At 41.4% G+C, this 13,064-nt stretch overlaps 1 protein-coding gene across 1 annotated transcript in view; it reads left to right on the plus strand.

Annotated features, from left to right (window-relative positions):
* The window catches only part of LOC144797613 (fatty acyl-CoA hydrolase precursor, medium chain-like), a 413,977-nt gene that overhangs the window by 261,587 nt on the left and 139,326 nt on the right, over nucleotides 1-13,064 (plus strand). The window contains exon 9 of the mRNA XM_078668304.1: nucleotides 3,036-3,176. Within this exon, the coding sequence (XP_078524430.1) occupies nucleotides 3,036-3,176 (141 nt within the window). The remainder of the gene's footprint in view (nucleotides 1-3,035; nucleotides 3,177-13,064) is intronic.

Genomic DNA, 13,064 nt, shown 5'->3' on the forward strand with positions numbered 1-13,064 from the left:
GTGCACGCCACGCAGGGCTTCACTTTTTCTTGGTTTCCGCTGACGGTTGGCCGCTCTGGGGAACCTAATGTGGAATAGACAGCTCGAATCAGCTTATCGTAATTCCTCGTTATTCTACGGGCTAGCGAATCAAAGTTCTGCAGACTCTGATTACCTGTCAGAAACTCGGAGGGAAGCCCGTCCATCTGTTTAGTTGTCTTGCCTTGTCGCAATCATTCGATGCGGAAGCGTCGCGTCGATTACTTATTTTGGCTTCCTGACGCTGGGTACTATGAGCAATGTAGTTGTACGTGCATGCTCGCATCTGGGATGTTATCACCAATGTATGTTTCCTACGGCTTCATTCATCTTATAAATGGGCCTGGGCTGCATGTGCCTGGATGTTCGAATCATTCCATTCATTGCTGGCTTGAGAATGTAGAAGAATTTAAAAAATTGGTCCTGTTAGTATGTGGCCCAACACAATGGTTTCTGGGACATGAAGTGTCTGTGCTGCACACTTTTGTATGTGCGTGTTTTTTTGAGTCACGATGTAGTGGGAATTTTACTGGGAATGTCCCATGACAAGCCCCCAAGGGGCTTGCTAGAAATTGGCTGAATTACTATGCTCACTTTGTGTAGTTCTTTGAGTCTGATGGGTGATGCAACTTTATTCATAGAACCGACTCCGAGCTATACTCTACTGAGTGTATTTAAAAACAGAGATTATAAATGTACATTCTGTGCACATGCCTTATTAGGAGGACAGTGTACTAAGCTATGGTGCCATTGGGTGGAACATGAGTCCTGTATTGCTTCTATAGATCATGGTCAATGAACACTGCCAGGCACCAGTTGTAGCTATCATGTGTATCTTTCCTTAGTACCTACATTCAGGTCAATCTGTAAATTTCTGACAGTTCATTAAGCCCAATAACCGCAGTATTGAATTTTACAATAAGCATTGTTTCTCTTCTGGACAGTTTTGCGTCAAGGTCGCCACCTCTTATATTATTTTCCACTTTTGAGATGATTGTCCAGATCAGGTTTTTGTCTGTGTGATTATTTAGCCGCCAATGTTTCCCCAGGGGGGCCGTTTGGAAGTTTTTATTAATTCTTGATTGATGTTGAGAAATTAGAGTTCTTATTTCCTGGTTGGTTTTCCCTATATACAACATGTTGCACGGGCATTTGATTGCATAGATGAGTTCTTATTTCCTGGTTGGTTTCCCCTATATACAACATGTTGCACGGGCATTTGATTCCATAGACTACGTATCGTGATTTGCAGTTCGTGAAAGTCGCGTGTTTCCAGTGGATGTTATTATGTTCGAAAAGACTGTGTAGTAGCGCAGCATATACAGGTACCACATTTGTGGTGCCCTTTAATGGAGGGTAACCCCACAAAAGATCTCACTGAGACTGGACTCTTTTGGGGTAGTGCCGCACGCACTATTTGGTTAGCAATAAGTGCCAATTCTGGATTATCACTATCTTCAGCAAGTTGGAGTTTGGGCAGAATGACGAGATGAATAAAATTCTGTCCATCTCATTTCTTGCTCTTTTTTCTTGAACGCTTTCTCTTGGTGTCCACCTAGCGCGCTTCATGGGCCTTTTGAATAATTTCTTTGGATAGCCCCGTTCTTGTAAATTTTCTGTCAATTTCATGGCATGCAATTGGTATTCATCTTTGAAATGGCAATTTCGTCTGATTTGGAGATATTGCCCATAGGGCAAATTTTCTTTTAAATTCCGAGGATGGTTGCTTTAGAAATGGAGCGATCTGTTTGCTTTTTAAAAAGGGTTGTTACCAATCCTCCCTCTGCTGGATAGACCTTCACGTCCAGAAAAGACATTCTGTTTTTTGAAAGGTTTAAACGGAACTTAATTTCATGTGTTCTGTTATTAAACCATTCATGGAATTTTATCAAATTCTCTTCATTGCCCGTCCACACCAGAAAGACGTTATTGATGTAACGACTCCAATTCCCAATAAATTCTACAAATGGGTTATTCTGATAGATGTACAGTGGCCCAGCTGTTCTGATTTTTTTTTTCCCCTCAAATGGCGAGACCGACAATCATGGCACACAAGCCCGCCCACCTAACCATTCGGGACCCGAGTGCCCCAGCCTGGGAACCAAAGAAGTGTCTGTGCTTCCTTGCTGCCAGGGCCCTCATGAACCAAGCTCCTGCACTTGCTCCCAAGTCCCCATCTGCAGCATGTTTCTAGGTGGCCCCCTCTCTTTGGTGTAGCGCACAAAGCTAGCAACCCGGGTCGTACCTTTGCACCCAGATGCTTCAAGGCAGGTAAAGACCAACTGCTGGTGGTTTATTTGGACATTGGTCCCTTACCACCTTAGGTCCTGTAGGGGACCCCTGGAAACCTATTGCAAGTAACTGTATGAGGTGTATGCCTTTTTTTCAGAGGAAAGCATTACCACATAAAGACCCATTTAAGATAGCTTTTTACATGCATGTAAAAATCAATATCTCGAAAAGTACTTGCTTGATAACGAAGTTATTGGTGACATTTATTTGAAAATATATGTTTTTTACTAAATTGGTCTTTTCTTGAGTGTGAGTCTTATTTATTGCCTAGATGAGTACAACTAATGCTCAGCACTACCCTCTGATAAGCCTGGACTGCTCACCCACACTACCACAAAAGAGAGCTTTTAGGGTTTGTTACTTGTGCCTCTGGAATCCAATATGGGTCATCTGGACTCTCTACTCAGTATAGACCTTATATAGAGCCAGCTTCCAACATGAGGACTCCCAATTCAAATACTGCCATGCCTGACTCAGTAATGGCAGGTGCTGTGGATGGTCACCTTTTTCTATATAAGGTTGCCCACCTCACAAGTACCAAGTTTTGCGTTATCTGGCTAGGTCCAGATATTTCATTGGATCTTGTAGTCCTGGGGCAGGAACATGTTTCTTCAGTTCATTAAATTAATTACCATAATTTTGAAAATATATGAGCATAATGTTAATAAATATGTTAATTCCATAAATATTCCTATATTAAAATATGATTTATTTTGTTTACCTAGGGTTTGGTGATCCTCCCTGTTGTAATAGACGGTGCATTTCTCCTGAAGGATCCTAAAGAGATTCTGGCAGAACTGGGGTCTCACCCAGTACCCTATTTAATTGGAATCAATAACCATGAAATGGGATGGTCTATACCTCTTGTAAGAATATTTTTCACCTCCTTCATCAAAACACACAATGTTGTCGAGGGAAATTATGGTTTGTTTAAACAGTGAGTGTTTCTAATCCGAATATACTATTTGTTTTCCTCACTAGAATGTGTCAATTGCATATACCTAATCTAGTTATAGGACATGTATGCGTATCCCTAATGTAAACCAAACATGTATGCCTTTGGTTATTTTTTATTTTTGTTTGTTTACTTTATTGATGGTATTTGCATTGTGCAAACTCTGCCCAAGGAAGTGAAACCCTTACATAGCAACAGGTTTTAAACATGTGAAAATACTGAAACATGCAGGCATGCTGAAAATGTGAGCTAAGAATGATTAAAGATGAAAGATTACTTAGGGGCTGACTACGATGTCGGTCGGACTTCTGTCTAACGGGCACAGCAGCTAACTGGAACAGCCCGACCATAGGTCGGCAGTTCTGACCACAGAATTTGGATACGAACGCCCAACATCAATTTTTCAATTGCAGCTTGTATGTCAGGCGGAAAAGGCCCACAGCACAAGCTGCCATCGAAAAATGGATGTCTGTAAACATCCCTACAACATGTGGCAGGTGCCCCCCAGGCCCCATCGTGGAGGTCCAGGGGGAAGGGAGCCCTGCTAGAGGTCCCCAAAGTCACTTTCTGACAGTCTTTCCCTGTTGGAAAGTCCGACATCGAAAGGCTGTGTGAGAGTGACATCATAATCCTCACAGCGGAGCCCAGGCTGGCTCCACCGTCATTATGTGAAATCTACGGATCACTGAAATAATATCGACTGACAGAATATCGAGTTTGTATCTACAAACAGGTAAGTACAAAAATATCGAGTACAAAATATCGTTTACAAAAATATAGTTTTGAAAAATATCGACTTTATTAAAAACAGTGTTAAATTAAATTAAAATTTAAAATTAATTACTAAAATATACTTAAAAATACTTAAATTAACGTATAATAATTAAATAATTAATGAAAGTTATAAAAAACATTTTTTACAATCATATTTGTTAAAACATATATATTAACATAATATAATTAAATAATATCCAATATTATTACCGTACGATAGCATAAGTGTAAAAAACTACTATTCCCACTCCACAGAGTGCAACTGTAGGGAAAACGTTGGATAGCGTAGGGGTAAAAATTACTATTCCCACTCCAAATAGTGCAACAGTAGGGAAAGCGTTGGATAGCGTAGGGGTAAAAATTACTATTCCCACTCCAGTGGTTGCAACAGTAGGGAAAGCGTTGGATAGCGTAGGGGTTAAAATTACTATTCCCACTCCAGTGAGTGCAACAGTAGGGAAAGCGTTGGATAGCGTAGGGGTAAAAATTACTATTCCCACTCCAGTGGGTGCAACAGTAGGGAAAGTGTTGGATAGCGTAGGGGTGAAAAATACTATTCCCACTCCAGTGGGTGCAACAGTAGGGAAAGCGTTGGATAGCGTAGGGGTAAAAATTACTATTCCCACTCCAAAGAGTGCAACAGTAGGGAAAGCGTTGGATAGCGTAGAGGTAAAAATTACTATTCCCACTCCAGTGGGTGCAACAGTAGGGAAAACGTTGGATAGCGTAGGGGTAAAAAATACTATTCCCACTCCAGTGGGTGCAACAGTAGGGAAAGAGTTGGATAGCGTAGGGGTAAAAATTACTATTCCCACTCCAAAGAGTGCAACAGTAGGGAAAGCGTTGGATAGCATAGGGATTTAAATTACTATTCCCACTCCAAAGAGTGCAACAGTAGAGAAAGCGTTGGATAGCGTAGAGGTACAAATTACTATTCCCACTCCAAACAGTGCAACAGTAGGGAAAGCGTTGGATAGCGTAGGGGTTAAAATTACTATTCCCACTCCAGTGGGTGCAACAGTAGGGAAAGAGTTGGATAGCATATGGGTAAAAATTACTATGCCCACTCCAAAGAGTGCAACAGTAGGGAAAGCGTTGGATAGCGTAGGGGTAAAAATTACTTTTCCCACTCCAAAGAGTGCAACAGTAGGGAAAGCGTTGGATAGCGTAAGGGTTTAAATTACTATTCCCACTCCAAAGAGTGCAACAGTAGGGAAAGCGTTGGATAGCGTAGAGGTAAAAATTACTAATCCCACTCCAGTGGGTGCAACAGTGGGGAAAGCATTGGATAGCGTAGTGGTTAAAATTACTATTCCCACTCCAGTGGGTGCAACAGTAGGGAAAACGTTGGATAGCGTAGGGGTAAAAATTACTATTCCCACTCCAAATAGTGCAACAGTACGGAAAGCGTTGGATAGCGTAGGGGTTAAAATTACTATTCCCACTCCAGTGGGTGCAACAGTAGGGAAAGAGTTGGATAGCGTAGGGGTAAAAACATACTATTCCCACTCCAGTGGGTGCAACAGTAGGTAAAGCATTGGATAGCGTAGGGGTAAAAATTACTATTCCCACTCCAAAGAGTGCAACAGTAGGGAAAGCGTTGGATAGCGTAGGGGTTTAAATTACTATTCCCACTCCAAAGAGTGCAACAGTAGAGAAAGCGTTGGATAGCGTAGAGGTAAAAATTACTATTCCCACTCCAGTGGGTGCAACAGTAGGGAAAACGTTGGATAGCGTAGGGGTAAAAATTACTATTCCAACTCCAAATAGTGCAACAGTAGGGAAAGCGTTGGATAGCGTAGGGGTTAAAATTACTATTCCCACTCCAAAGAGTGCAACAGTAGGGAAAGCGTTGGATAGCGTAGGGGTAAAAATTACTATTCCCACTCCAAAGAGTGCAACAGTAGGGAAAGCGTTGGATAGCGTAGGGGTTTAAATTACTATTCCCACTCCAAAGAGTGCAACAGTAGGGAAAGCGTTGGATAGCGTAGAGGTAAAAATTGCTATACCCACTTCAGTGGTGCAACAGTAGGAAAAGCGTTGGATAGCGTAGAGGTAAAAATTACTATTCCCACTCCTGTGGGTGCAACAGTAGGGAAAACGTTGGATAGCGTAGGGGTAGAAATTACTATTCCCACTCCAAATAGTGCAACAGTAGGGAAAGCGTTGGATAGCGTAGGGGTTAAAATTACTATTCCCACTCCAATGGGTGCAACAGTAGGGAAAGCGTTGGATAGCGTAGGGGTAAAAAATACTATTCCCACTCCAGTGGGTGCAACAGTAGGGAAAGAGTTGGATAGCGTAGGGGTAAAAATTACTATTCCCACTCCAAAGAGTGCAACAGTAGGGAAAGCGTTGGATAGCATAGGGGTTTAAATTACTATTCCCACTCCAAAGAGTGCAACAGTAGAGAAAGCGTTGGATAGCGTAGAGGTAAAAATTACTATTCCCACTCCAGTGGGTGCAACAGTAGGGAAAACGTTGGATAGCGTAGGGGCAAAAATTACTATTCCCACTCCAAATAGTGCAACAGTAGGGAAAGCGTTGGATAGCGTAGGGGTTAAAATTACTATTCCCACTCCAAAGAGTGCAACAGTAGGGAAAGCGTTGGATAGCGTAGGGGTAAAAATTACTTTTCCCACTCCAAAGAGTGCAACAGTAGGGAAAGCGTTGGATAGCGTAGGGGTTTAAATTACTATTCCCACTCCAAAGAGTGCAACAGTAGGGAAAGCGTTGGATAGCGTAGAGGTAAAAATTACTAATCCCACTCCAGTGGGTGCAACAGTGGGGAAAGCATTGGATAGCGTAGTGGTTAAAATTACTATTCCCACTCCAGTGGGTGCAACAGTAGGGAAAACGTTGGATAGCGTAGGGGTAAAAATTACTATTCCCACTCCAAATAGTGCAACAGTAGGGAAAGCGTTGGATAGCGTAGGGGTTAAAATTACTATTCCCACTCCAGTGGGTGCAACAGTAGGGAAAGAGTTGGATAGCGTAGGGGTAAAAACATACTATTCCCACTCCAGTGGGTGCAACAGTAGGTAAAGTATTGGATAGCGTAGGGGTAAAAATTACTATTCCCACTCCAAAGAGTGCAACAGTAGGGAAAGCGTTGGATAGCGTAGGGGTTTAAATTACTATTCCCACTCCAAAGAGTGCAACAGTAGAGAAAGCGTTGGATAGCGTAGAGGTAAAAATTACTATTCCTACTCCAGTGGGTGCAACAGTAGGGAAAACGTTGGATAGCGTAGGGGTAAAAATTACTATTCCCACTCCAAATAGTGCAACAGTAGGGAAAGCGTTGGATAGCGTAGGGGTTAAAATTACTATTCCCACTCCAAAGAGTGCAACAGTAGGGAAAGCGCTGGATAGCGTAGGGGTAAAAATTACTATTCCCACTCCAAAGAGTGCAACAGTAGGGAAAGCGTTGGATAGCGTAGGGGTTTAAATTACTATTCCCACTCCAAAGAGTGCAACAGTAGGGAAAGCGTTGGATAGCGTAGAAGTAAAAATTACTATTCCCACTCCAGTGGGTGCAACAGTAGGGAAAGCGTTGGATAGCGTAGGGGTAAAATTACTATTCCCACTCCAGTAGGTGCAACAGTAGGGAAATTAAACACTTCATATATTATTTCAATAAATATAAATTAATATATATCAAAAATTAATTAAAAAAGTAATTACAAATTTAATATAATATAATAATTAATCAATTAAAATTACAAATTAAAATTAATTATTACAATTATTTAACTATTAATACAAATTAATTACAAATTAACAATTAATAATTTCACATTTAAAAATTAATTTACAATAAATTCTAATTAAATACAATTAAAAAAATTGTTGTATTTAATTAATTATAAATAAATTACTTCCCATCCTATTCCCCTATAAACCCACAACGCACTACAGAAAATAAATTATTAAATTAACATAATTAGCAACTAATCAATTAAATAAAATTAACTAACAATTAATTTTAAAACAATACCAATAAATATGTTAGCATATTTAATTAATTATAAATAAATTACTTGCCATCCAATTCCCGTATAAACCCACAACCCGCTACAGAAAATAAATTAGTAAAATTAACATAATTAGCAATTAATCAATTAAAATTAATTGCCAATTAAAAGTTAATTAATTACTAAATATAGATTAATTAACAAATAATTAAAAATGAATAACAATAAATACATTTACATATTTAATTAATTATAACTAAATTACTTCCTACCATTTTCCCCTATAAACCCACAACCCGCTACAGAGTTAAATTACGCAAAAATTAAAAAATTTAAATGTCATTAAATAAAATTATTTATAACATAAATACACACTTTTAACACACATAATAACATAAAAATCACTATAAAAAATTCAATATTATCAAAAATTCGATAATTGTATTAAACTATATTATATACTTCGATATTTTAAATGTCTATATTTTTAACATTCGATATTACATTACTTACCTTAATAACGATATTTTTGATGTCTATATTCTGTCCAGTCGATATTTTGTCCATTCGATATTTAAAACTCGATATTGTGTCCAGTCGATATTTTGTAGTCGATATTTTGACTGTGCTCTGAAATCTACATCTGCCTCTAATAATGCATCATATTGTTGCCTAGATTTTTTCACAAATTACAATTTCCTCTTTCCATTTTGAAAGCTTTAAGAGGGCTATTTGTGAGCATATGTAGGGCAGAAATATTATGATGTAAAACTATTGTGGCCTAAATATTGAAAACCAAACTATTGTGATGATAAGTATATGTAGCTGAGTTCAGATTTACTATTTCTAAATTAGCATCTACAAACCTTGAAAATATAGAACGTAACCTACTTTCAAGGTATATATTAACAAGGAACAAATATGTGGAGGTAAGCATAATAAATTATACTTACCTACATAAATTTACGCATGCAATCTTTTAGCCATGGTATTTTTGTATCACAGTATTCTTGCAGTATAGTAGCTCTTGCGTGTTAGTGTTCATTAGGTTTCACTTTAGCTCAGTTGTTGTCATTATGTCAGAAATGATGATTGATACTTCCAGCTTCAACAGTAATTCATTTTGATAAACAACTTCTAATAATTCCATGGAGTCAATTATAAAATATTTCCATTGTTTGGTTACATCTATTGTACGGAAATAATATTTTCTATTCGAAGTTCCAGATGGCATAATGTTTTTCAAGGTAAGATAGAATGTGTCTTGTGTTAGCTCATCATGAGTTATTAAGAGTATCTTATAAAGAGTATGAAACATTTGGGGAAAATGGTGCATGAACATATGCATTACCATTTCACTTTATCTGTGTCTGCATTCTTTTATGGACATAAAGTACCCAATGCTTTGGAAATATTCTTATGCATTTATGCACATAGATTGCATTTAGTGTGTCTGTATCTTTTTAAACAAATCCTTACCAGTATCTTGCAAATATTATGAATTCAAATGTACTCCATGTTTTTCACCTCTCATGAGCTGGTCCGCTTGACCATCAGCAGTATGCTTAGTGTAATTTAAATGTTGATGCATTACTGAGGGTTCAATTCGTCTTGTAAAGCCTTGATTTCATACGGCAGGAAGGGGTAGAATAGCAATAAATGAGTTGGCAATCAAGTGGTGGAGTGAGGAAAAGAGGCAGTGGCATCCAGGAGGTGTGTTCTGGTGTCCGTAGGTTCATGCCCACTACCCATCTGTAACAAAAGAGTCTACACTCCAGCTTCAGCCTTCCAGAGTTGCCATAAGTAGCAGTAAATACTGGTACCCCTCCAAAGAACCTGGAATGGCGTTTCTAGCAATCTGGCCCCTACTCGGAGGACAGGATGAAAAAAACAGCCAAGGAGTAGGTACAAAGCCTCACTGGTGCTGCACAAGTTCCAGTCTTTAGCAAAATCTTGTAATGTAATGTAAAGGACACTTCTATAGCGCTTCTATCACTCCAAGGAGTATCTTGGCGCTCACCCAACCCAGATGAAAGGGTTGGAGGGAAAAAGATGACCTGCACACCGCACCACACATTACACCAGTGCCCTACATGCCGCATCGGATAAAGAGAAGACCCAAGATTTTAGTGCTTTCCTGAAGTGGGTTTCTTGGGATAATGATCGTAAAAAGGGCGGAAGCTTATTCCAGGCCTTGGTGCCTAATACAAAAAGGGATTTACCATACCTCAACTTTCTAAAGTGCTAGCAAATACTGGTCAATAATGTAAACTTTTTCTATTTTCATTTACATTTAGTTTAGATAGCGCACAGTTACCCTAAGTCGTCCTGGCACTGAAAGTGAAACTTTGTGTATGCGCAAGAAGACAGACCTAGCTAGTAGCATAATGGCTATAGAAGTTGTTGATACATTTTTTTTTTTAAAAGAGTTATGGAATCTTAATAGGTTGGGTTCTGCCAGAATCCCAAGTGGAAGTTTATTGCCCTATTACTTATCGGTGTTCTACATTATTCCTGGTCCTGTTGACTTTAGCCCATTCAAGTGAGATAATCTTATTTCACCAACAGAAAATAAAATGAAGGAATGCTGGACCATACCCCTCCCCACTCCCACCGGGAGTACATAAACATACTTACCCAGCATTCCTCCTTAACTACGGAGCCCCAGATGAAGGCCGCCGACAGGGAGAGAGGGAATGGGATGAGGATAGCGGGACCAGGAGAAATGAAGATTACCGGTATGTAACATGGCACGCCTCCGGTCCCTCCTGTCCTTGTTCCATTAATTACAAGTGGGAATACCCAAGCAGCACACCAGCATTTATCCACAACAAACCCCAGGACACAGAGAAACAGCAACACCCAGTGATTTATTGGAACACAGGGGCAAGGAGTCAGAAAAGCACATCCTGCAGCACTCCAACCCAAAATTAGCTTAATCACCCAGCAAATTCTGGGTCTGATAATGCCACAAAAACGTGTTAGAGAATGCCCAAGTAGACGCCCTACAGATTTAAGACAGGAAACCTCCCACAACCCAACTCGGGAGGCCACCATCCAATGGGTTGAATGACTCTGCACCCTAACAGGAGAAGGGGAACCCAAAAGGGTGTAATCCAACTCAATGACCTTCCTCAACCAACTACCAATGGACGAAGAAGAAGCTTTCCCACCCGAGAGGAAACCCAAAAAGAGACAGACAGTTCGATCCAGATAGACCCATAAGGCATGAATAACATCCACCGAGGACCAAATGAGATCATCCTCCAAGAATTGATCCCAGCTCAAGTCAGGCAAGACCAACTCCTGGGAACAATGGAGCTACAAAGGAACGTTTGGAACAAATGAGGAATCCAATCGCAAGAATACCCCACCATTAGAAAATGTCAGGAAAGGCTCCCCCACCATCAGAGCCCCCAGTATACTAAGGTACCTGATGATTGCCACCATAAAATCCACCTTGAATGTGACAAACTTGAGATTCACCTCAGCCAAAGGCTCAAATGGAGCAGCCACTAATGCACCCAACACAAGGAGAAGGTTTCATAAAGGAAACAAGGGCTTCACCAAAAGATAGGACAACAAAAAACTCAAACAGCAACCAGGACACCAAGTTGTCTTCATCTACCAAATTCGCCCAAGGGAAACAAAACACCTTAAAGGGTGCTCTCTGAGCCCGCAAGATGGAAACAGCCAAACATTTCTCGAACTCCTCCCAGAGAAACTGTAGCACCTTCGGCAGAGAACACTCCAGGAGAGACAACCCAAGAGCATGACACCAGTGATGGAAATTCCCCTAATGCCTCCCATAGGACTTCAGAGTCGAAGGCCGACAAGACTGCTGAATAGTCAAAGCTAAGTGATCAGGGAGACCCCTACGCTTCAACCCCTTCCCCTCAACCTCCAAACTGGAAGCCGCAGGAGAGGTAAAATGAGAGTTGACCTCAGAGGACATAGAAAGCAGGGGAGCAACCACGAACCCTGAAGAGCAGACCGTTTCAGAATGGGGTGGTAAGAACTGCAGGGTAAAAATGGCACCACCACCACCACCACCAACTCCTGCACTAGGCGAGCAAGGACCCGGGGAATCAGAGTAATGGGCGGGAATGCGTATAACAGGTGATTCGGCTAAGGAAGAGTCAGTGCACCCACCCCCAAGGCCCCACCTGAGGAACCATGGAACAAAAGCGAGGAAGCTGAGCATTGTGCGAGTAAGCAAATCGGTCCCGAGACAGAGACAATTCCTGAGAGAGGGGTACAAAATGACTTAAGGCATCCACCACCCCATTGTCCAACCCCCTGATATGAACCTCCACGCAACTAAACAAGGGCGCCACCGCTGCATTCAGAGACCTGGACCGGATCCCCTGATAATTCAGGTAGGCCACAGTCACCATGTTGTCAGATAGCACAACTACATTCCGCCCCAACAACATCCAACAGAACCCCAGGACCGCAGAGACACTGCTGACCAATCCCTCCAATTAGAGGAAAGCTTCCCCTTCTAGAGGGACCAACGCCCATACAGCGAGCTGGACCCCAACACAGCCCCCACCAGAAAGCCCTGGCATCCATAGTCAGGACCATGGAGGAGAGGGCTGCAATTGCAACCCCCTGGAAAGGTTTTCAGACGCCGTCCACCAGTGCAGAGCCAGGGGAGGGCAGGAGACACCGGAACCAGAAGCCCCAGATCCCAAGACCGGGGAGCCCAATGGGAAAACAGATGCACCCACAGAAGACGGAGATGAAAGCATATCCAAGGGACTGTGAACACTGCTGCTGCCATGAGCCCTGGAAGCCGCAGCCAAAGTCAAACAGGAAAGGAGACCCCCTACTGGAAGTGCAGAGCAAGGGTACACATGGTCAAAGCCTGGCAAGAACAACCTGTTCAGGTCCGTGCAAAAGCAGGCCCTGATAACTGTCCGGTCCTGACAGGGTTCCAGATCACATTTGGGAAGGTTCAGGAGAAACCCATGAGTATCCACCCTCTGATTGACCAGCATCTGATCCCGAGAAGGAAAACGGACCAGCCAATCATCAAGGTAAGGGTA

This window comes from Lissotriton helveticus, chromosome 12 (assembly GCF_964261635.1).
Source record: "Lissotriton helveticus chromosome 12, aLisHel1.1, whole genome shotgun sequence".
NCBI lineage: Eukaryota > Metazoa > Chordata > Amphibia > Caudata > Salamandridae > Lissotriton > Lissotriton helveticus.